Source organism: Spinacia oleracea, chromosome 2 (genome assembly GCF_020520425.1).
Source record: "Spinacia oleracea cultivar Varoflay chromosome 2, BTI_SOV_V1, whole genome shotgun sequence".
Classification (NCBI taxonomy): domain Eukaryota; kingdom Viridiplantae; phylum Streptophyta; class Magnoliopsida; order Caryophyllales; family Amaranthaceae; genus Spinacia; species Spinacia oleracea.
The window spans coordinates 73,808,716-73,833,887 of record NC_079488.1 but is presented as its reverse complement, the minus strand read 5'-3'; the positions used below and the strand labels follow the sequence as shown (position 1 = coordinate 73,833,887).

Here is a 25,172-nt window from a genome sequence, read left to right as displayed (position 1 = left end):
TTTCTCTATATCATTATAACCTAAACTATCCACTAATTCCTTAACATATTTGCCATCTGCATTCTCATGGATGTAATCAAAGACATCCACCCTCCCCCCACTATAAACCATATCACCTTGCACAACCCATTCACCACCATGATGCACATATATGCAAGGGTTCAAAGTCAAATCATCAACATCTGATCAAAGTTAAACAATATCAATTAAAAAAACAAAACTTTAAGAAATCAAACCAAACCAAAGCTTAAATAACAACACAAGAGATAACAAAAGGAAACAGTTTCATTCATTCATTCATCATGATCATTCCAGTTGAATTTACAAAAGGGTAGGCTTCAACCCTTACATTTCAAACCTCAATCCACTATTGAGGGAGAAGCCTACGGTTAGATATAAACTACTGTCATAGAAGTGACAAATACCAAAAACCAACACTTGTCACATTCACAAAAACCTAATTGCAATGACAGTAGTAATGTAATTGTCCTCGAAAATTAAAAATAAAAAAAAGCTATAAACAAGCTGGATCATCATAAGCTTGACAAAAGAGGGGCCACCACCAGCGCCACCACCACCCACCCCTGCATGGCCTCCACCACTAGCTACTCCTCCTCCTTGAAAAGGAGGGTGAAGCCGTCAAAGTAGACGGTCATGTCCTTGTCCATCCAGGCGTGGAAGTCACGGCCATCATTGTCAATGATGTCCATGATCACCCACTCCCGCAGCCACGCGCGGTAGCATCCTTGAGGGTAGTGGTATGGGAGGCGGTACCGCAACTTGGCCCACCTACGCCACTGCTTGCATACCATCTGCACAGCAGCCTGCCCCTCCCAGTCCAGCTTGGTGAAGATCTGGGTGATGAGGATGTCTTGATGATGACAAAGGGGGTGTGCCTCCCTTAAAGCAAGGTCTCCTAAAGTCAAAGTAACGGCCAAAGTCAATAAAACAGTAAGTAAACCCTAATTATTAAACGGAATCTAGATTAAAATACTTCCAAATTAAGAAACAATAGTTTAAATAAACACCATTTTCAAGAACATGCAAGCATCAATTCGAATTAATCAAACTCTGTTTTTTATTAAAGTGAATCAAAAACAGTAAGTGAAACCCTAATTACTACAAAATCTAGTTTAAATTAATTCCAAATTAGGCAACAATTGTATAATTTAACATATTAAACACCATTTTCAAGAACATACAAGCATCAATTCGAATTAAATATTGGAAAGTAAAAACGGACGAAACCCTAATTCCAACTTCAATTGATAAATTATGCGAAATCAGCCCACGATTGTTTAAATAACATATAAAACACCACAATCAAGATAATGCATGCACCAATTTTGGGAAAAAGTTACTTAACAAAAAAGCCCTAATTTATCATGGCTCAACTGCAAACATTTATTGAAATAACCGACAAATTGAATGAAAATACCTTCGTCCCATCTGGAAATTCTTGTTCTCTTCCTGGGGGAGGGAACTTCCCACTTGGAATCACTAGAACGTTTGTTGGATACGCAAGAACTCATTTTTGCAGAATCACCAAAGCAATAACTTCAAATTCTCTCAAGTGTTTAAGTGAGTAAATGGGAAAAGGACAACTGAGAGTGAAAATGGGGGGGGGGGGGGGGGGGGCATATAAATAGGAAGTGAAAAGGGGGGAAATAGGGTTGGGAACAGTAAAAAAATACCGCCAAAACATTATTAGGAAGGAACCAGAAAAAACGAGGGAAGTTGGAAGGGTTTCCACGTGTACACATTGAAAAAGTAAGTTGAAAAGGCTAAGTAATTGAAAAAGGCTTCTTTTCATCAAAATCATCTGTTTTCAATCATTAATCTACGTGTATATTAATTCTCCTTTTATTTTAATAATTTTTTATATTATTATATTCATTTTAACGGCCGTTAGTGACGGAAAACAAAAAGCAGCATTTTCCATCCATTTTGAGGGACCTAAATGCTCCTTTTGAAACTTGAGGGACCTAACTGCTCCTTTTGGCAAAGTTTAGGGACCTCCAGACCTATTTACTCGGAGTAAAACTATGGAAGTACTAAGATCTGGAGTAGTACGTTGTTTTTTATTTTAATTTTGAAAAATGCAAACTTAGTTATTATATGAAGTATATGTGGAATTATTATGACTTTTAGAGGTAGGAGAGTCCTCTTTACCTTTTCAAAGTTTTTCAGGTGAAGTTGTCTTAAGTTATGGCATTTTACTACGAAGACATTACAAAATTAGGTGAGTTTCTTAATGCATGGAAAATTTTTATTTGATCATGCACCTTACTCCAAAAAAAACTTATAAAATACATTGTCATAACTTAGTCGGCCAACGTTTAGGCGCTAACAAATATTTAGGATCAAATCTCGTCTATATCAGTACATGTATTTCACATCTCTTTACACAATACACACCAAAAATAAATAAATAAATAAAACTACACATTTGTTCTTTGTACTGAGATTATATTGTTGATATAAAAACCCTTGATCCTTTAATGTTATACTATGAACTAGTGATTACTTCATTTATATATTTTTCGAAATTTAAAAGTGAATAATTTTTTAATTCAGATGGTTGATGAATACTTAAGCTTACCATTTCAATTCGTAGTTACCATAAATAATTAAACAATAATTGCTACATTAAACTAATACAACACTCGTAGTTTTCTTGTATTCTAAATCTGTCAGCCTAGTACACAAACACGTACATAAAAGGTACTGATACAGTAGATTTCTCGTACACTAAACGTACCGATACTGTAGATTTCTTGTACAGTACAAATATATTTGTACTAGCTGACCTGCATTCTGGCTTTGTCTTGTACAGTAGCTTAGTTGTTTTTGTGTATGATTACTTCAAACGTGAATCACATATTCACATCAGTGTGAATTTCAATTACTCTTACAAACATCCAAGTTAAATAACTTCCAAAAAGCATAATGATGAAACCGCAAAATACACGTAAATGTTCTTATACTCGTACAATACTTGTATTCTTCCATAAAGAATCTAATTTATACGTAGTATCTTGAATAATACTCCGTATGTACATTTGTGACCTTTTTTTTTGGCAGCATACATTTGTGACTTTGTGATCTATGCATGCGCCATTTTTGGGGTATCGTCCTTAGGACACTTCTGTGGCATACGGCAACTTTTGTATAAGGTCATCTTATTGGAAATGCCACTTTGATTGCTAACTAATTGGGTCAACTACTTAACTAATTTGTTCACTTACTTAACTAATTTGTTCCATTACTTAACTAACTAGTTCTAGTGCTTAACTAATTAGTTTCATTGCTTAACTAATTGATTTCGATATTTAACTAATTAGTTCCAGTGATTAAATTATATGATACCAATGTGGTCTTTTGTGTAAAATCGCCTTATATAAAAGTTTGTATATGGGGATTGGGGTATCATTATTCCAAAATAGCGAGTTTATTAAAGCTATGCTCTGTTCATCTTACTTTTATTCCTTATTACTTATCCTAAGGAAAATTCAGATCAGCCCATAAAAGGCAAAAAACACTCATAGAAAGCATTCAAATAATACCAGATTAAAAAAATTAAGATCAGATCAAGGAAAAATCACATTAGACCGGACCATAAACTAAAAACATATATTCTTAATAGATGCATCATATTGATTGTATACACTTTTCATTTACTAACTTTGACCCCATTTATTATACTCCCTAATGATTTTTTGCACTTGTCACGCAATTGATGGCAAACAAACATTCACTGGTGGAGTTCTGAATTAATCTTAAAAATTCTGGCACCTATATATAGGGCAGGTTGCTGTCTATCAACACCCTCACAGCTCTTGTACTTGGGCTACTGCTTTTAGCTGAAATATGCCTTGCTTAAGTTTTACAACAAGATTGACAACAAGAGAAGACATTAGGTTTATGGCAGAACATCGCGCCCATGTGGTGCTCTTGTAACCTTACCTGCAAAATAACAGGAATGGGAGGACACAGGGGAATTGAAAGCAAAGGGCGAAAAAAGGCAGAAAAACTAGAGCGCCATTGAGTAATAGAAAGAATGTATATATATACAACTGGTGAGAACACACCATTAACAGAAACATTAAAAGATCCATGAAGAGAGTTTCATAGAGAAACTACCACCCCCAAAAAAAAGAAAACCTGCACAATAACAAAACACAAAAGAAACTTCTTCATATGTTCATGTGAAAATGGAAACAGTACAGCCATACTTGTTCATCAACATCAGAAAAACAACCGTCTACAATGCGTTGCCTCAATTTCAGTTGGGCAGTAAGGGCATTTGAAGGTCTTGGTACTGCTCTTTGAGAGTTTCGTGATTGATTGCTTGCAGAGAACATGCCCACATGACATCAGCATTGGTGGGTTCTCCTCGGTTGCTTGATCCCGACTTACCGGACACACAAATATTGTGTGGAATTGAAATTCTTTATCCAATTCAATAGGAACAGGGAGCTGCTTCATGGATTGCCATTCCTGTTTCTTACCCATCATAACATTCATCAGCTTAAGAAGGGTAGGAAGCCCTTCAACTCCAGCTGCTACACTCACACCCAATGGACTCTCGAAAGATTGCCCCAAAAGATTACAGAACTGCCTAGTGAACTCATCACCCAACTTTTCCCAGTTTATAGGAGCCAGAAGATCAGAGTAAGGGGAGGCATCAAGTTTACCAGCCCATAAAAGACATGCCATCAGCTTCTGTATTTCAGCCATATGAGAGGAAGCAAAAGGAGACAGAAATGTTCTTGCATATTTAAGGGCCTCATCTCTACCCTGATTCTGCAGAATTTCCACGTATTGTAGCCTATGAAGTTTAAGCTCAAGATCTGATCCACTTTGCTTGAGTTTCTCGCAGTTAGCAGACGCCCATTTAAGGGCTGGTTCTAAATCACGGGACTTCATGGCTTGATGGATATGGTACATCTCAATGAAAGGAGATTTCAAGGCAGTTGCTTCTTCCTCTCCAGCTTCATTGGCAAAGCAGTCTCCCACTTCAAATAGGCCTTCCCTGTATAGATGACTGGCTATGATCTCGTTAATCGTGTGGATATCAAAATCAACGTTCCTGTATGCTTTAGATATATCGGGGTTGAAAGATTTTTCGAGCTGCTTTGGGTACTTGCTTAATGGTCCGTTCAGCTCTTTTTGGCTAGATTCTAGTTGGCTGACATTAGCCATATCCTTTAACTTGGTCTTGAGATCAGCAAGTATGGCTTTATGATCTGGGTATGAGGTACTGGCATCAGTTGATTGTAGTTTAAGTAAAGCCTGCTCAATTTCCTGGCCTATCTGTTCTATTGCTTCCTGGCATTTGGAGGAACACAGCTTTTGCTTCTTTGTAACATGGTCAGCTGCATCTTTCACAGCCTTTAGCTCCATTTTACTGATCGTGGTTCTCAAAGAATCTGTCAAGTGCAACCAAAGCAGATTAAACTAAAAAACAGAAATACAAGGTAGCGGACAAGAGAACAGCTACTTTAAAAAGAAAGAGAGGAAACCTATAACTATAGTCTATATCTATTTGCAACCCTTCATATACATAGCTATGCTCATAACAAGCCAAAGTGTGAGGCTAATCAAAAGACAATAAAGAAGTGCTACCATATTTTGAAAAACTAAAAGAGACAGGGAGAGAAAGTCAGTTAACACTAAGGGCATGCTTGGATTGGGTGTAATGGATTATGGGGGTAATAAAAGTCAAACCACCTTAATAAAAGCACAATGAAGGTGAATTGAGGTGGTTGCAAGGAGGATGGTGTGGTATTGTGATGAGAAGTTGTGGTAGTGGTAGTGTTGTGAGGAGAAGGGAGGAAGGGGAAGTTATTACCCCAAAATGAGGGTAATAATCACCCTAGTGGGATGGTGGGTAACTATTCCCCCCATAATGAGGGTATTTGTTCCCCCTTTCCTTTTATTTTCTTCTTGCCAACACTAGCTTGTTCTCTTTGCCACCACTTCATCCCCTCATCATCACCTTCAATTACCTTATTTTTTTTAGTTTCACTTTTATTAACCCCTTAATGCATTACCCTGAATCCAAGCATGTCCTAAAAGAGACAAGGATTACAGGATACACGTCATACACCGGGTAGCACCAAGATAGCATAAATATCCAAACCTCGACTCACAATACTCGGACTACAAAAGTAGCTGCAAGTCATAAGCTACGAAAAAATATTTGACCAAATGTTAGGATAACTATTATGACAACCACACAGCCTTATATATGTACAACATAAAGGACAATGTCATCGATATGAGTTATTCTTTGTCATCAATATGAGGAACAGTTTGCACAAAATCAGTCTTCAATTTAGATCCTCATCCAGATTATTCTTGGTCATCAATATGAGTTATTTTATACATAACCAAACTATTTCTTTGACCATATGAATTCCATACACTTAACAGATCCTCCCTATCTCTTCTTGATCAAGCTTGTGTAGTGAAAGCTTTGGCAAGAGATACCCTGCAACCGTAGGCCAAATCTGTTTTACGATCATCTATTTAGGAGTTAGTCTAACCTTCTTCCCCATGCATTTTTTAGATCATTCGAGTATGTCACTTTGCAATCTCAATAATCCAAAAGCTTATGCAGAACGGTTTGCCCCAAGAAATTTTTGCTATCAAGTTACCATAGTTAGGAATCGAACGTTTTTTTTATTGAAAGAATTGAGAATAGGATGTTTACGATTCTACGTGGTCATAACAATCACTTTAAGAAGTGGAACAAACAAGATATGTGATCCATGTCCTTGGACCGGCAAAGAGAATTTATACACACAATAATAGATGATGATACAAACAAAGTCCTCCAGCCTTTGACACTTTTAAAAGAGCTTCCAGCTATTATGAAGACAAAAAGCTAAAGTGAAAGGAAAGAGACAAAGGAGACGATTAAACAATCATGAACCTAATATAACTTATTTTTCTTTTTTTTTATAACCTACATAATTAAAATTCAAGTTCTGTCACTATTCAAATGTGACCAAGAGAACACCAAACTATAAAATCAACAAGTGCTAGTCCTGCTAGAAAGGTCAATCTCAGGCAGAAAAATGCAAAAAGCTTTCATTCATTAGTTAATACACCTGGAAGGGAAAACAGGTTATCCCCTCCACGGCTCCAAACAAATTGTACACAAAATGAATCTATAAAGCACAGCTTATGGACTTAACAGAACGTGATTCTTAATACCCAAAGACACTTGTACAGGAAATAAATGGATCCTTGGGAGGATAAAAGGACCCGGGCATTCAAGAAGATTATTAGTGCCCAAATTCCCAGAAGGTTCTCACTAGCTTCTAAAATCTAAATACCCCAAGCCATAATTGATAAATTTACAGTCCTATTCTTTAAACTAAACCCTACCCCTAAAAAACTTGATCCAACAATGATATAATCGTCAACATAATGCTTTTGACCAAGGACTTGTAAAGACGCTTTGAGATATTCAACTGAACTTCTAAAGGGGGATCTAATGAAAGTAGGCTTCTTAAAAGCCACTCAGTTTAAGGGTTTTCATGCGCCCTGAGGGTCTAGACAAACAATACCGTGTCAGACGCCCTCTTCTCAAAGTTTTCGTAAAACAGTCCACCAGTGTCCTGAATCGGTTTAGAGGCACAAGCCGCACAACTCACATAATGCTTGTTGTAAGATCATGTAATGCTACTCCCTCCATCCTGAATTTAACACAACATCTTCATTTATAGGATGTCCCAAAATTAATTTAACATCTAAGTTGAGTAAGTTTTATTTCTCTACTTTTCCTCTAAAGTGAGAGTTGATGCCCACACCCACACCCACACCCACACCCACACCCACTCCCACTCACTTTGTTCTCTATACTTATCCACTCACTTTTTTCTCTCTAGTCTCTACTTATCCATGCAAAAAGTATAAGTTAGCTTAAATACGGGACAGAGAGAGTACGAAAGGTTGGACACACCCAAGAAACTTGTCCCTGGTTCATTAAAGATTTCTACCAATCCCCACTGAAGCATCTCCTGAGCATGTTCTGCCAAACACTATTGGGCATTGAGGGATTTAGTCTGTTCAAGATCTCGTGGGCGATGGATACAAGGGCTTCCTTCGGCTTCTTGTCAAGAACTACAATCCTTGGAAGGGAATTTTTGGGTAGAAGTTATAACATTCACATTGGCCTTTGCATATCGAAAAGTCCCTTAAAGAGTAAATAACCTACTGCTCAAAGCTGCATCAACTCATCAAGACGCGTCACTATTTTCATAAAAGGTCCCCAACGATGTAACGATGTCTTAGGGCCTTTGCAATATGAACCAAAATTTCGCCACTGTTCCATAAATGCTACAGGAGGCCATTGACAATAACACAAAACTTTATCCAAATTTCACCGTGACTGAAAACAAAACACAAAAGCAACACGGTTTTTCTTTTTCCTTATCCATTTTCCACCATTTTTCCACCATTTTCACAAATGAAGTTTATGACTTTGGTTACTAACGGTAATTGCTGGTCGTAATGCTACCACGGTACCACCTATCGATTACCAATAAGAAATAACAAGAGGATATATCTAGATTTCTACGAATCAAGATAATATCTAGTTTTTGCATCTTGCGAGGATTTTTTCTGGACCCTGTTGATATTTTCCATTACCCATTGGATGGATAGGGCACATGAATTGTCGCATCCAACATGGGTTGCAGGATGGTCTAGAGTCATGTAAGGTCCAACGTCTATTATAAACTTCGGTTTCCTTGGAGACTAGGATCCTTAAAGTTTGTATCCCTCCTTCGCCCAAATGGAGCACCTCAAATTCTCCATATCCTAGTCACTAGCATGGTTTGCCAAACTTACAAGTGGTTAACTATCAATGGAAACCCATCAAACATGATAGTAAAATTGGTAACAGAGATGAATGGGATTGTAGATAAATGGAGAAGGAAAGTTACTAATGAAGGACCTTCTGGTACCTTGTTTAACCCTAATGGATAAGACAATAGAATATAATTGGTAAACATGGTGATAAGCTGTTTATACTTCCATGTCCCAGCCTCCATTTACATACCTAGGATACAATTTGCTGATTTTCATAATTTTTGGTAACAAAAAGACTTCTCAATCGCTTCTATTTCTCATGTGATCTTGAGGAAAAAGTTTGTCAAGGTTTGGACAGAGAAAAAAGAGGGCAAAGCAGCAGAGTAAGATAAACATTCATGTGTTGCAAATGAAACACGAAAATGACAGAAGAAGCTTTGATCAAAAAGAATAAATGAGGCTAAAAGGCGAGGTCGGTGACGCCTGAAACATATTCTTGAAATCCTAGATCAGAAGAGTTACACTTTGAATAGTTAGAATATTATGCAAGTATTAAAAACATCCTGCAACTTCCAACTCTAATAAACCCAACAACAACACCACAGATTAACTTAATGATGACACATCAGATACTGTGATAAGGAAGACAACTCAGCTCCATAGAAGCAAAGTTATGAGTAAATGACATCTGAAGCACATTCTTCAGAACCTAAGCAGAAAGTGAATCTCATACAGCTGATACGCATCCCTTTCAGCAACAATGGTTTAAATCGCTATCATACGCAAACATGATTTACATGACTAAAATCTTTATCATTATTCAAGAAAAATACAAAAAGGAAAATGAAAGGTAAAGAAAAACAGCATCCATGCATACATAACTTGGCAAATAAGAACCTATGACATAGAGAGTCAGAGACATTGAGAAATGGAGTGGGGTAGTGTGGGCTAACAAAGTCATCATATAGTAATCTATACCTATGAATCTATGATTATGCAAACACTTATTATTCAAATAGGTACACTGATATATTAGTAGATAGAATCAATGAAAATGCAAACATGCTATTGTTGTACTCCTTTTCCTTTTCCTTTTAATAAAACAGAAAACTATATTCACTTCAGGTGCATTGAAGGATTTTCAAGTGCTAAGTGAAGCACCAAAAGTTGTAAAGCATGCTACTGTTCAACTCCATCAGAGATCATTTTCGCAATCCCCACCACTAAAACACCCTTCATAATAGTCAAGTCATTCCCAATTTCTTCCCCTCGTTCGATTCAGGTAGGGGCAATTTATGGAAAATCCAATCAAACATCAAAGCTCTTCACAATGGTAAGTATGAAGTTGAACCAAATTTCAAGACCAAAGGAATATCATGCAACTCAGATACAGCTAAATTAAATCTCTATAATATTCCAGAAAGTGATGCCATAGATTCCCCACTAATGCAACCAGTGAACCAATGACCACCCAAACGGAAAATATGTACAATTTGCACCAGAAATTTAATTGGTAAACTCTATAGCCATCACATCGAGACAACTATCTTCCTGAAAAAAAAAACCTTCAAAAGCTTGAGATATATCCTATGTATCCGAAAAAGGGTAAAATTCAACTAACCCAACTTATCTTTTAACCCATAACTTAAAGTCAATGAATAACTAGAGCAACTATTTAGGCCTAATAACCACATGAATCATGTATGAGTTCCATTTCCCATAAAACAAAAATTGCTTTTATGGAGCTGTTAGGAAGCTACATAATTCATTAAAATTGAAGTAGGAGAAGCAATTAAAAGAAACTCTAACCAAAACCCATGGAAATTGGAACAAAATTTAAACCAAGAACACAAACTTCTTGATAATACAGATAACAAAATTACCCCGGATAAACAAAAAGGTTCACCAAAAATGAACCACCCATTTCGCATATAAGTGAAAACACTAGAGAGATGAAAGATTGAAAGGGATTAACAGGTAAATGTTCAATTTGAGCAAAGTTGAGCAGATCGGAGAACGGGAAAAATAGATACAAATAAAAGAAAAATGGGTATAAAGAGCTTACCTCGATGGAGAGAGAAAAGGGGAAATGATGGATGAGATTGATTGGATTTGGTGGAGAGAAGTCAAATCTGAGCAAGGGTTTCTTGTTCTTCTCTTCTTCTGGGTTATCAGTTTATCACTGATGAGGGTTGAGGGAGACGAAATAATAATGCTTCCTTACAAGATTTCGTACAATTTCAGGAAATTGGAAATATAAGATCTTGATTTTTTTCCTTTTCATTTTTATTTTTTATTAGGGGAAATATAGTATCCGTGTGATGCACGTTATCATCTAAATATAAATTATTATGAAATCTGGTAGAAATTATTATCAATATAAAGTTTATAGATATATTCTTCAAATAAAAAATAATTAATAATGGATAAATTTGTTATTGCTCATTCGGTGTCTTGCTTATTAAAATAATTAAAACAAATAAAGGCACATAGATAAAATTAGGAAATTTGGTGAAACACTACCTTTAAGTTTGATGGTTTTGTGAATTGCTACATTTTTAAAAGAAAATTATATTTTACTACCTTATAAGTTTGGTTTGTTTGGCTAACACTACCATTTGCTATTTTTTGTTGATGTTTTCCGTCTTTGAACTCCACTACGACGGTTATTTAATATGGAAAATGAATAAAACGACAAATGAGCAAAGATATTTAAAAGAATAGAACAAATACATGGCGGAAAACATTAACGAAAAAGTCATATTAATCCAACCTTTGGCCGGTTTTCTTTTATTAATCCCACCTACGACATATTTTTTAATAATCTCACCTTTACTACCCAACGACATTTATTGGGCTTAAGTGACCGATAACCGGTGAAAAAATCATCGAGATGGTGATGAATTGATGATGATGACTGAATATATCGAGAGAGAGTACTTCCACGTAGGGACATATTACCGCCTAGCTACAATAGGTTTATAACGCGTTGGGCCCAATAAAAGACGTTGGGTGGTAAAGGTGGGATTATTAAAAAATATGTCGTAGGTGGGCTTAATAAAAGAAAATCGGCCAAAGGTTGGATTAATATTACCAAATTTTCCAAAAGTTTTTATAAGGTAGCAATTCACAAAACCACCAAACTTAAAGGTAGTGTTTCACAAAATTTCCACAAAATTATTTTCATTCTCATTCACCACTTGTGTCAAGCATAAAGTTATCTCACCCGCCTTCCACTTCGTTATTAATACTCACTTAATACTCGCACAATCACTCGTCAACCTGATTACACGATCACTTAACAGCTATCTAGACTAAGTACTTTATTGAGCTAGAGATGACTTTGAGGCGGGGCAAGACCTGCACACCACACCAAGCACCCACCTACAATTCTCATCTTCATCTCATCCATCCACGATAAAAAAGATATCCATCCCTCCCAACCCCCGTCTCGAGAGGTACAAAATAAAATTCATCACCTCTTCATCACCCCATCCCAGTGTATCCACACCAACCCCTAGACTCGACTTTTTTTGGTAAGGGGGTTTTGAATTTTAAAGCTCTATTGTACAGCCTCTCGAAAATCCATCTGTCTGATTAGAGTTACTGAGTAAATAAACAAAACATTATAAAGTTAGATGAAATATTAGCGGTTCAGACGATACAATCTGAAATCCATCATCGCCCCTTTACCCGCGACAAATACATTTTCTGACCCCATTACCCAATAAACTTTCGTCCATCACCGTCACTTGGGCGGATGCACAAGGAAATCTCCCAAAAAACTCGCCCCACTAACAATTTGACATCCCTATATTCGATAAATAATCCAATTTTCCTTTCAAATAAAATTTAAATATATTGACTTAAGTTTATTACGAAGTTTCAAAATTGATTTTATTAGTTATAATATTGAAAAAAATATATTATTTATGGGTAGTACTCCGTATATATAATTGCTACAAAATAAACATAAGTTTGGAAAACGATATGCGTATACTCCGTATGTAATATAAAATTTTTGCTCCTTAATTAAGATTCTAATATTTTTTTTCTTTAACTATTTTTTTAGTGAGATTAGTCATTATGTTATATAGAACTTTTTTTAATATACTATTTTAATTAAAAGATAGGCGAATCAATGAGTGACATTTGTCATCACCACATTGATTTCTTCTCTTTTAGTATACTCCGTATTATATAGGTATAGATATGTTGCGTATAAGATAGTACAATCAATTGCGGTTATAATTATCGAATTTAGTTGTTAAAATAGTGGAGTATAGAGTACTATATTAAGATTTGTATACATTCTTTTTTCTAATTGTGTAAGTACAAATTGTTAGGCTACATGCGCTTAAATTTTTATAATGGATTAAAGTTTTATAAAAAAGATAATCTTATATTTTCAGATTTGTTACCAAACTATAGAAAATATAGTTTATAAGATATTCTCCATGTATATAACGAAATCTTAAAGTTAACAAAATAATTGCACAATCAATTTACAAATTATATATATAGGAAGCACTAATTGATTTCACTTTTTTCTTCTAAACTTATTTACTCGATTACTCCCTCATTTCTTTTTGTTCTTTACGTTTTACTTATTTTGGTGTTTCAAAATGTTTACATTTCCTTTTACATTATCACATAAATACTTTAATATTCTATCAAAATTTATGTCCAATGACTATTTTAACCAATTAAATCCATTAGATCATTTAATCTTTCACACTTTTCCATTGGGACATTCATTTTTTCTCATTTTCTCAATATCAGAATTTGATATAAGTGAAAACATTATAAATAAAAGTAATTTGCCTTATTTAAATAAAAAGTAGAGGAATCTCAATGTACATTAATTAGTCGTTAATAAATGTGTGAAAAAGCCAAACATAAAGAACAAAAAGAAATAGAGGGATTACTTAAGTTATTTGAAATTATTCAAAAAGTTTTGTATGCACAAAGTGTATAATAAATTTATTGTACATCAGAAAATTTTTTACCCATTCTTTTAATATTTTTACCTAGTTTTTGCAACTTTTAATACTTCAATTAAATTTTATATTATATAAAAAAAGCTAATGGATAAACATTTTAAAAGGTTAAATGATTTATTTTATGCATTATTAGTAATTTTGAAAAAAATAATTATAAAATGAAAAATTTATCACCAAAAAATACGGAGTAGATAACTTTAGCCCTATATAAGTGTAACTTTTAAGCATTTTGAGTTAACTTTTACTCCGTACAATATTTATTGTATACCACTTGTAAATGAAAATTTGTGGAACCTATTAGAACTTATCAAAACTTATTTTAGTTATAAGTGCACTCGGATAAGCATTGTTTTTCCTAAACTTATTTTATCTTTTCTGAACTTATTTTACGTGAAATAAGTGAAAATAAGGTGACCAGAACAAACAGAACATAAGGAGACCTTAGGAAGTTGCGGGAAATGAATGGGAAAATAGGTACGAGTATGTTAGGTTTTGAATCCTCTAGAGTTCTAAAATAACTCTACAAGGTAGAGTTTGAGCAATATCAATCATTGAATGAAAAATCAATGACTCATATATTATCTTTCTAAAATCCCCCCTATTTATTCTCATTAATATGCACTCCCTGATTTCCCCTTCCCACTAATATGGGCCATTGATTTTGAAATGTATGGTTTAAATATAACTTTAATTACGTGCATTTAGGGTTGCCTTTGTTTTGTTTTTTGTTTTTCTTGTTAGAGGGAGGTCCAGCAAATTCATTAATCAATCGACATAAAGTCGCTAAGTATATATGAGGAGATTGTATTAGAAATTAGTTATGCCTAATCATACCTAGTATTTAAAAACCTAAACCATAGCTACATTACTGACATGTGTCACCTTCTCCATTATCTCCCTTTTTTTCTATTTTATTTTTATTTTTCCTTTTCTTTTTTGTTAATACTTCCCAAAACATAAACAACTCAAAAGACACTCATAATAAAAATTTAGGTATAATCACTAATTAATAGACTAACATAAATTGTGATTAATCAATTAATGTTTTATGCCAATAAAAATAATATTTTATATTAGTACTGATACGTTATTACTAAGAGTACAAGAAAACTAAACATCTTCATCTTCCACAACAAATTATAATATTTTATATTAGTACTGATACGTTATTACTAAGAGTATAAGAGTACAAGAAAACTAAACATCTTTTTCCAATTAACCATCAATCCCTCATCTTCCAAGCCCCTTATAAATAAATTTGACTACCAACCATTATTCGTTATATCATTCACACAACAAATTATATTACCCCGTACCAATTCATCGTACAATTTTCAAAGGTAATATGTTTTTACTTTATGTATGTTTCTCTTTTCTATGGTATAATCTCAAATTTTCTCATTTGTTTTGATTATGTTCATTGCTAAATATTTTTCTTTGCTATTTTAGAAAAATTATATTGTACGTTACATTATCCTTCAAAATTATACCATTGTCGTTGATTGTTTCCCCAAAATTTTGTTTGAAGTAATTTTATAATAATCGTAGCTTAATGTGAAGAAAGATTAATAGACATAAAGTGGTTCTATTTACGCTAATCAAATCTTTGTCGTAGCATAAACAAAAATTAATTTGTGATACCTCATCTAAAGTTTGTATTACGAACTGTTTAAGTTTTTTCAACTAATTCATATGATGCTCTCGTGCGTTGCACGGGCAAAATTGCTAGTTTGCTAAACAAAAGAAATTGGATTAGCAAGGTGGTGGTTTACTGGTTTATATCATTGTCATCTCTTATAACACGAGACTAAGTAATAACACTTAAAATTAGTGTCCGCACATTTAGAAAGAGGGGAGATCAAAAGATGTCAATTAATCTCTAACTAGTGTGTGGTTCGGGCGATACTCCGGTTGCTATATTCACCAGTTAATTCTAGATTCTTTTTTCTCACAACAAAATACGTGTATTTCATAATGTGAAAAAGATTCATTAAATTCGTCAACTACACAAACACACTACATCATTTATCATGCCAAATAATTTTTCAATTAGATCATCTTAATTACAATTTGTATAATTTGTTTGTTTTGTATGAATGACATTTATACAGTTGATGCTTATGAGACTTATGACATTTTTCACTTCTAAGAGTGTGTTTAAGAGAGTGCAATAGAGACTTTTAAATCCCAAGTTGATTAAGAGTGTATTCCTTCACCTAGGTTTCACTTATATTAAAACTTATTTTAGTTGTAAATTGAACCGGCCGGTGTAATTCTTATCAACCTTTATACGTTTATGAACTTATACGCATCTATACTATATATATTAAAAGACGTTTCTAACAAAGTATATATGACACGTGAAACTCTCTTTCACTAGAAACATGACACGTTATCAACTTAGCAAGGAATATACATACAAAAATTTCGCAGGGCAAGGCTTAAACATGAGACCACCAAGATGTAAGGTAGAAATCTTACCATCTTAGCCAACTACTTGATATAATTTTTACTCCATATAAATATACTCCGTATATAACTTGGAATAATGAATGTTAATTACGAGTACTATGCAATAACTCTTACAACTATTTTATACTTTCACTAGATCGTGATACAAAAAATATTGTAATTGGATACCAAATAATTTTTAAGGAGAGAAAATAATTCAAAGTAACAATTATCAATGATAAAATAAAATTATATTATTTAAAGTAGAAACCTGGGGCATCGCCCGGGGTACACACTAGTTACTAGTCTACATTAAGTAACAATAAGGCAAACTAAATGTGTTATATATATTTAACTAAACAAATTAGTTCATCCATTTAACACCCAACTCCTTACCAAATATCAAGTAAACAGGATCTCAAAGCACCAATACACCAGGCCAACCAACAAGTTGAGAACAAAGAGTGTCAAATCATGATCAACGACCCTTTTATAATTTCTTACATACACCGAAGTTGCATTAAAAAATAAACATATATTGCTACTTTGCAAGTTTTTTTATCAACCACGTTTAAGAAATGTACCCGGTTAACCCGGATGCATAATATACTGGGCACGAGTAGAAATGTACCCGTATCACTCCAACATTTCGTATAACCGTATGTAACCATTGAACTCATTTTTGCACACGTGGCGTTCTTCTGGTAGCCTCCGCACCATCTGCTGATGTCCAGTTCTTCAATAGTGCCCTCATCCTCCTTGTCTCCAGTCGCCCTCTTCAGCATCATACTATCGCTTCCACAAAGGTAATTTCTTTTGTACAATTGATTATCATTTCAACATTCTATACTTGTCCTTCCAATTTGTACAACTATGCAATTTCTGTTTGTTAATCTTCTGAAAATCTGAAATTTCCGAAATAATTTTGTTCTAGGGTTTTGCAAATTTATTTAACAGTTTCACTTTTTTAAATATTTTGTCATGGATTTTTGGCTTACTGAACCTTCATTCTTAAGCCCAATTGAATCGTTAGGGGTGTTTGGTACGTGGGAATGTGAGTTTGGGATTAGAGGGTGAGGTCATAATTGGGAATTTCGTATGACAAGATTCGTAATTTCGTATGAATAATCGTCAGCCTGGCATATGACTCTAATTATTCTGCATTTTCGTACATTATAGTATAGGTGCGCATAGGAGTTGGTTCAAAACTCAAAAGAAACGATTTTAGAGGTGCAACATGTTCTATCACTTAATCAGAGCACCGATAATCTTAGTGCACCCCCAATCCCATTACTTTTTCATTCATTTGTTTTTTTTTGCATCTTGTAAGGAATGTTTCTTATTCATTCATCAGTTCGGAACAAGAAGATTTCTTTCATGACCCTGAAAATACGCTTCACGCTTGCATGTCTTAATAAATTGGTTATTGATATAAACATTTTGGTTACTGTTGGGTGTTTGTCTCTGAATATTAAAATGTTGTTTTCAGGATATGGATCTGAGTTTACTGAACAATGATATCTCCTTCAATGTACTGTCTCGATTGCCTGCTAGTATATTGGTGCAACTAAAATTGGTCTCAAAAGGGTGGCAGCACTTAATTTCCAATCCTGATTTCATGCGCTTGCAAATGAAGATAGCAAAACCAATTTTGATTTCAGGATACTTGTTCCAGGAAAAGTATCTGTACTGTGAAATTGATGTTGAAAAGGTTAGCTACATTCCCATTAGAGCGAAAGAAACTAGAATTTATCAGAATGTCCTTGAGTTTTTACCTGAGAAGGTTACTGTTTTGGGATCAAGCAATGGTCTAATTTGCTGTAGGAGTTGCCTCCCTTCACCTGACCCATTGATTTACATCTGCAATCCTGCCAGTAAGAAATGGGTGCATGTGAAGTGGGATAGAATCAACATGAAGGATTACATTGCTTTCTCTTTTGAACCATCTTCAACTTCCACATTGAATCCGAGAACAGATTACAAACTAGTAAGGGTGTTTGAAGTGGATGTACATACTCCTGGGAAAGAAGAGTTCTACTTCACCTTTGAGATATACAATTGGGAAAGAAGGGTGTGGGTAAAATCAAAGGAAATTTGTCACTGTGAAGATTCCTTGTGCATCAACCAAAAGGTTTCGGTTAAGGGTATTTTATACTGGCTGACAGATGGTCGTACAGTTGTGATGTTTGACATTGCAAATGAGCTCTCTTTGCTGATTTCTCTCCCTATTCCTTTCACTGAAGGTATACGCACTGAGATTTGTCTTGGAGAATCTAACGGCAAGTTGTATTGTGTAGTGATATCACAGGAAGGCATTTTGATTTGGTCCCTTGAGGAATGTTTCAGCTCCAACTGGGATCTCAGATCCTTCATATCCTTCGAGGTAATGGAACAAGAGAATACACAGTATTTATGCAATTTGGCGGAAAGAGTTTCAACATCTGTTGGTGAAAAAGTCCCATGGATGGAACCATTGGCTTTCAAGGATGGTAAGTTATTCTTAAGGGTCTCCAATTCTGCCTACTCTTTTGACATTCAGACAAGAAAGATATGTTTTCTGTGCGAAATGTTAGATCTTGGTCATGAGTTTGCTGGTCCAACAGTGATTCCGTATTCTGTCACTATGGCTAATCCGTAGATGGTTGATCTTCCCCTTTTGTTTTGTTTTGGGTATATGCATGAAAATCTGACCAGGTGATGGATGTTACTGGGTTCTTCCTGTTAGATATCAGTTATTTTTGTTACAGAACATACTGTATATGTATGGTTGCCAACATCCTGGTGTAAAATTGGTTGTCTTTGAGAAAAGTTACAGAACATGTGTTTGATTAACGTGTAAATTTTGTTTAATGAGAGACAACCTCTCAAAATTGAAGGTGTACTATCGATCTCTAGTTGTTTTGTCAAGGGTTAAGCTGTTTGGTCGTAACTAAGCATTGTCCCATCGAGATATTTTAATTTAACGGAGACCAATCCATGGTGTTGTAACTTGTAAGTGTGATGGTATCAGACGTATCAATATTTTTGCTGATGAATCGTTTTCTATACATAGTACATCTCTAGCAAGGTGTTATGAGAATGAAGTCTCTAGAATTCAGAATAATCAGCCCAAGTTTTGCAGCTAATATAGCCAAAACTTGAGATTTAGAATTCAGAATTCTTTGTTACTTGAGTCTCATATATAAATGATTATTCGGGCATAATTAACGTACATTAGAATTTCGATATCTTGATATTAATTCACTTGGCTCTTTCAGTATATCTCTAACTCCATACGTGATTCGCTGCAGCCAGGATCGGTCATAAACTATTACCCCGGAATTATAAAGTTGCTCCATCCAACTATGCAACTGTTTCTCTGAGTCACTCACAAACAAATTTGCAGTATCTTTATATCCAGTTTAAAGTTTAAACAATAAACAACCACTTTTCTCACAGATCAGTAGTAATACTAAATTTATAAAAAAAAATCCAAAGAAAACCTTAAACTCAAACACCAGCAAAATTAAACAAGAGAGATAACATAGAAACATACCCAGTGAATTTCCGTTCATCTTTCTAGCAGCTTCAGTTCCCCCCGTTTCCGCCTGCTTTCTCGGTGAAAATACAGAGAGAAAGAGGAGTGGAGTACAATTCGTGGAATACTTGCTTTTTTGTTCTTCCCTTTGTTTATTGTCATGCTTTTTCCTTCTTGTTTTTCCCAAGCCAAGCGAACCCAATACTTATGTTTATCTTTTCTTCATAAATTCTCAACAAATTCAAGCTCAAACACTGCCATTAATCTGGGAAATGATGTATTAAACGAGCAAGAAAAAGGGTACCATGATTTCCTCAAAAATGTCCACCAAACCTCAGATTTACCCCATGGAAAAGCAATTCATGCCCAGATCATCAAAAACTGTTGCTTCCGTTCCATTTTTCTCCAGAATTTTCTTCTCAATATGTACCTTAAATTCGGGGATTTTGACAATGCAGTCAACCTGTTCGACGAAATGCCCCACAGAAATGTTGTGTCTTGGTCTTCGTTTATTGCTGGATTTGTGCGCAATGGTTTTGCTAAGCAGGGTCTTTTATATTTTTCTTGTATGTTAGATACTGTGAGGCCTAATGAGTTCACTTTAGTTAGTGCACTTAATGCTTGCTCTTCTACTGGGTTTGTTTCTCAGGCTTATCAGGTTTACTCATTGGTTATTCGACTTGGATTCCAATGGAACGTTTTTGTTAGGAATGCATTTTTGACTGCTTTGATAAGGAATGGTGAGGTATTGGATGCTATTAAGGCTTTTGATGGGTGTTTGGATAAAGATATTGTGTCTTGGAATGCTATGATGTCTGGGTACTTGAAGTTTTCACCTTTACAGGTACCTAGCTTCTGGTTGAGGATGATTCGTGAAGGTGTAAAGCCTGATGGATTTTCATTTTCTGTGGTTCTTAGTACCTTGGCTGCTGTTGGTGATGATAAATTTGGAATGCAGATGCACGGTCAGCTTGTTAAGTTTGGCCATGGAAGTGAAACATGTGTAGGGAATTCAGTAGTTGATATGTATTTGAAGTTTGGGGATTTTGTTAATGGGCTTAAAGCTTTTCGTGAGATTAGTTGCAAGAATGTTCGGTCCTGGACATCATTGGCAACCGGCTTCTTGACTTGTGGGGCGCCAAGTAAAGCACTAGAACTCCTTGGAGAAATGAAGATGGAGGGTATACGGCCTAATCAGTTTAGTCTTGCCACTACCTTTAAAGCATGTGCTAATATGGCTTCTTTGGGTGAAGGGAAGAAAGCTCATGGTTTGAGAATAAAGCTTGGAAGTGAGATGGATATATGTGTGGACAATTCTCTGCTTGATATGTATGTCAAATGCGGATGTATTGATAATGCAATGGTGGTATTTAGGCGGATTAAGGATGGTACCACAGTTACATGGACTACTATGGTTATGGGATTTGCCCAAAATGGTCAAGCGTTGGAAGCTCTCCAAATTTTCGATGAAATGGTAACTAAGGGTGTCAAACCAAATGAAATTAGTTTTGTGTGTGTTCTTTATGCTTGTAGCCAAGGTGGGTTAGTGGAAAAAGGATGGAAATATTTCTCTTTAATGACAAATCAATATGGAATTTCTCCGGTAGAGGACCACTATGTTTGTATGGTTGATCTGCTTGGAAGGACTGGACATATAAAAGAAGCAGAAGAGCTTATCTCAAAAATGTCTTGTAAAGCAGGACCATTAGTTTGGAAAACCTTACTTGGTGCCTGTCATATTTATGGGGATTTTGAAGCAGGAAAGCGTGCAGCACAGTGTGCAATGCATCTTAAGCAAAGTGATCCTTCAACGTATGTCTTGTTATCCAACATGTTTGCGGGTTTGAACCACTGGGAAGGAGCAAAGACAACGAGGGACATGATGAATACTAGAAATGTAAACAAAATTGAGGGAACCAGTTCATTAATACAAGTATCTATCTGATTATTGGCGCCATGATTCCTAAAGGTTACACTACTTTTCATGGTGCACCATTTGTTCCTATTAACAAATAACAACCACATCAGTAATAACTGTAGGTTTATTACTTTATTATAATGTATTTTAAAGGTTTTTTGTGCGATCCGAGTGTTCAATTTAATTACAAAGTATTATACATCGTTCAAGATCGAGGTTCTGGTAGATATGATTTTTGTATTTTAAGCTCGATAAAGGGTTGTAGAAGGTAATGACTAGAGTGGTTTTTCAGGTCTGAACTACAAGGATTAATTGGACTTTGCAGGCAAAGACGGTTGTATGTTGATTACAGTTGTCGGCTTCTGTTTGATCAGGCTGTGACCATAATGCCTGTAAGCAACAAATTTACCCAAAATATTTTCCATCATGTTACCTCATCTATTTTGTAACCATTCATTGATACATGCCTAAAATTATGGTTTCAGTTTGCCCTTTACTCTCTGTTATGGAATCTACCATCTTAATCTGATTTATAATAATGTTGCATTTCACCAGCAGAAATTATGGTTGGATGATTGTTATTATATCCAACCCTTGTCCCGCCTAATGGTAGCTTTTGTTGGTGGTTGCAGTATGGTTATGCTGTTATTGACCTGGTCAGTTTAAACCCATCCCGTACAGAAGAAATCTGTCTGTCTAGATTTCTGGCACTAGTTTTGCAGGTAGTAAGTTTGTGATATTGCACATTTGACATGTTTATTACTTATTGCAGAAACCTTTTGAATTGATTGCATTTAGACCTGGTTATTGGACATGGTAGTCCAATGGATATAGGGTTAGGGTCAAGTTAATAGGGCTTTTATTGGGCAGGGTTCTTATTGGACAGGGCCTTTATTGGACAGGGTCATTATAGGGTCAAACTTATACTACAATTATTTTGAAAATTAAAATAGTAATGATACAAAAAATTACGTGTATACTCCGTAGCTTCGTATTTACTTGTACTTGCACATGACTCTTTTGTTTTTCATTTTTCATTGCTCGTTTATTGACCCGCCCACTAATGACCCGCTATTGACCCGCGACCCGCTAAAAATGACCCTTTCAATACCCGACCCTCTTTTGACCCGCACCGACCCTGACCCGCCCCGCCCCGCCCGATAACCAGGTCTATTTGCATTTAGTAAATAGTGAAACTTTGTACTAATAGAAGTATATGCTTTACCCCTGCTATTCCAGTTCATCTCACAGAGGCAGAGACCAGTGCGTGGAAGTGCTTCTAGGCTGTTGCTGGATTATAATCGAACTTTTCCTTGCAAGGTGCATGTGTATTTGAGAGCTTCTGCTTCCTGCTAGGATTTCTTGGTCAATGCTTAGTTTTCTTTCATTATAGAATATACATGTTGCACTGCTACCTTTTCTTGTCCTCCATGTTTTATATAGAACACCGCTCCTAATAGGTGCTTTCTTTGATGAAATACGAAACATTTTCACTCAACTTTATCATATACTGTTTACTTACTTTATCTACGGTCTTGTCGCTTGCTGACTTTGCAGACCTCCTTTACAGCAGCTGGTTGTTATCTCTGTGCCGCTTCTGGCACCAATGGAACCAAGGTCCTCGTCTGTTGCTCAGTTCAATCCGTTCTTTCCTCAAAAACAGAATTATATTCCACATATCTTGGCCAGGGGCAAAAACAATGTTTTTCATCTGATATGGAGCAAATAGTCATAGATAAAAAAAAATCTTAAAGCACTTAGTTTCAGATGCTTCACATGTTCACTTTCATGATGACATGGCTTCAAACTCTGTCCTAGTTGAAGCTAGAAGACTCAAAATTCTTAGCGAGTCAACCTACGAGTCTATTTTACAGTTGCAGATGAAAGAGAAACAACTGTTTAAGTCTAAATCAGCAAGTCTAAGAATGAAGTAGAATTAGTACCTAGTAAAGAACCATTTCGAGCAGGACATAGCTGTTACTTTATGAGCAGGTTCTATCTTGCATGGATGTCAAATGATGGAAAGGACTCATGTTTTAGTTCTTTGGAAGATGGTGGGAAAACAAGCCATCAGGATTGCAGTTTGTGCATTGGTGGTGACGCGGTAGCTTACATGCGTCACATGATTGATGAAGACTGGTTGTTTCTTGCAAAATTGTCAAAAGCTGAAGATTCCTGCACCTTTAAACAGCAGAAGTTCCTTGTTAAAACTGGTATGGAGGAAGTAACTGACAAGATCGTCAGCTAAACAGGCACTAAGAAATCTGAAAACTATTCCGGTTGCTGCTCGAAGAAGCTTACCTGTCATAGTTAGTACAGAGGGCTTCCTGCTAAGCATTCCAGTAAAGTTGATTGTTTTTTGCAATTGCAGTTTTCATCTGTAGTGATAGTTATATTTGATGTTACTCTTTTATTAGATACTTAGATAGGCTAACCACATAGCTCCCTCCAGGATGTTGTCACCATTTTCTAGTTGATTTCTTGTGTTTATTTTCCAGATTTAACTGCTAACATGTTTTACCGTTGTCTTAGAGCATTGGTTTCAATCATTGTCCTTCGTTGAACAATAATTTTGTGCTGCGATTTCAGATCTATCACCATGTATGTTTAATTTATAAAGTTCGATGTTCAAAATTGTAGAATGAAATTAGTTGATAAATCACTATAGTTAATTTTGTAATGTAATTTTACAAAAAATATTATATACTTTCGCAAAAATAACACTATTTTTCTAATAAACTTTGATACAGTGTTGTAAAATTAATCATTGCCGCAAACTAAAAGCAAGGAAGAGGATGCTGGTAATAACGAGAGTATTGTTGTGGATCTCTAACCTTCATAGCAAACTGCCAAAGAAATTGAACAAAACCGAAATACGTTGTTGTTTTGATTTATGTTCACTATCATAATTTTTATATTCATAATTTATAAACTAATGCATGTTCATGTTTATATGATACAGAATAGTCAGTTGATTTTCATAATTTGAAATTTGGTAACATGTCATTTTTAAGTCATAATGTTCATAACAATAAATAAGGATATATATGTTCGATTCTTATTTTGTAAATTTAGAATTGTTGTAATGATGTACACAGAGTAATATGTTTGAATCAATTGTGATAAAAATGTGGGTGTTTATATTGTACATGTATATTTCCTGAATGTAGTTACAAAATTATTTTCTTAAAGAATCACTTGTATTTTATTCTTAGTTATGTTCAATTTTTAAAACTCAATGTTCGGTTTTAGAAATTCAATATTCATATCATGTTTGATATCCTATTCAAAAGTTCAATGTTTTTACCGGAATATGTTATTTTTTATTTATGTTCACTATTACAATAGTAAATGTTCAAAATTTAAAAGCTAATGTTTATTTTTATAGAGATTGAACAATCAATTGATTTTATAATTTGAAAATTGGTAAAATCTTCATTTTAAATAGTTGTAATGT

At 34.9% G+C, this 25,172-nt stretch overlaps 4 protein-coding genes across 6 annotated transcripts; 2 read left to right on the top strand and 2 right to left on the bottom strand.

The window, feature by feature from the left end:
* Window positions 1-605: 605 nt before the first annotated feature.
* On the bottom strand, window positions 606-1,550 carry LOC110803762 (uncharacterized). The gene is made up of 2 exons (XM_022009292.2): window positions 1,439-1,550; window positions 606-916 (listed from the first exon to the last, which is right to left on the bottom strand). The coding sequence occupies exons 1-2, from the start codon at window positions 1,530-1,532 to the stop codon at window positions 606-608; spliced, it is 405 nt and encodes a 134-aa protein (XP_021864984.2). The 5' UTR covers window positions 1,533-1,550.
* Window positions 1,551-4,023: 2,473 nt separating this feature from the next.
* On the bottom strand, window positions 4,024-11,061 carry LOC110790776 (protein RMD5 homolog). Its single transcript, XM_021995543.2, has 2 exons — window positions 10,892-11,061; window positions 4,024-5,432 (listed from the first exon to the last, which is right to left on the bottom strand). Exon 2 carries the CDS (start codon window positions 5,404-5,406, stop codon window positions 4,249-4,251), a length of 1,158 nt encoding a protein of 385 aa, XP_021851235.1. The 5' UTR covers window positions 5,407-5,432; window positions 10,892-11,061; the 3' UTR covers window positions 4,024-4,248.
* Window positions 11,062-16,759: 5,698 nt separating this feature from the next.
* LOC110790761 (putative F-box/kelch-repeat protein At3g17570) lies at window positions 16,760-20,779 on the top strand. 3 transcript variants are annotated; one of them, XM_056837023.1, is made up of 3 exons: window positions 16,929-17,086; window positions 17,770-18,769; window positions 20,642-20,779. In XM_056837023.1, the coding sequence occupies exons 2-3, from the start codon at window positions 17,773-17,775 to the stop codon at window positions 20,647-20,649; spliced, it is 1,005 nt and encodes a 334-aa protein (XP_056693001.1). In that variant the 5' UTR covers window positions 16,929-17,086; window positions 17,770-17,772; the 3' UTR covers window positions 20,650-20,779. The 3 variants fall into 3 exon arrangements, with proteins under 3 accessions (XP_021851222.2, XP_056693001.1, XP_056693002.1); XM_056837024.1 differs by lacking the exon at window positions 20,642-20,779 and having other exon boundaries at window positions 17,770-18,424; window positions 18,578-19,150; XM_021995530.2 differs by lacking the exon at window positions 20,642-20,779 and having other exon boundaries at window positions 16,760-17,086; window positions 17,770-19,150.
* On the top strand, window positions 19,355-24,248 carry LOC110790775 (pentatricopeptide repeat-containing protein At2g27610). Its single transcript, XM_021995542.2, has 5 exons — window positions 19,355-21,766; window positions 22,008-22,107; window positions 22,348-22,437; window positions 22,955-23,035; window positions 23,273-24,248. Exon 1 carries the CDS (start codon window positions 19,958-19,960, stop codon window positions 21,740-21,742), a length of 1,785 nt encoding a protein of 594 aa, XP_021851234.2. The 5' UTR covers window positions 19,355-19,957; the 3' UTR covers window positions 21,743-21,766; window positions 22,008-22,107; window positions 22,348-22,437; window positions 22,955-23,035; window positions 23,273-24,248.
* The last annotated feature ends 924 nt before the right edge of the window (window positions 24,249-25,172 follow it).

Bases quoted from the DNA above. Each gene is read 5' to 3' on its own strand.
- LOC110803762 (XM_022009292.2), bottom strand. From the start codon at position 1,532: ATGAGTTCTTGCGTATCCAACAAACGTTCTAGTGATTCCAAGTGGGAA. The intron at 917-1,438 runs GTATTTTCATTC...CTTTGACTTTAG, and splicing joins AATTTCCAGATGGGACGAAG to GAGACCTTGCTTTAAGGGAG.
- LOC110790776 (XM_021995543.2), bottom strand. From the start codon at position 5,406: ATGGAGCTAAAGGCTGTGAAAGATGCAGCTGACCATGTTACAAAGAAG.
- LOC110790761 (XM_021995530.2), top strand. From the start codon at position 17,773: ATGGATCTGAGTTTACTGAACAATGATATCTCCTTCAATGTACTGTCT.
- LOC110790775 (XM_021995542.2), top strand. From the start codon at position 19,958: ATGCTTTTTCCTTCTTGTTTTTCCCAAGCCAAGCGAACCCAATACTTA.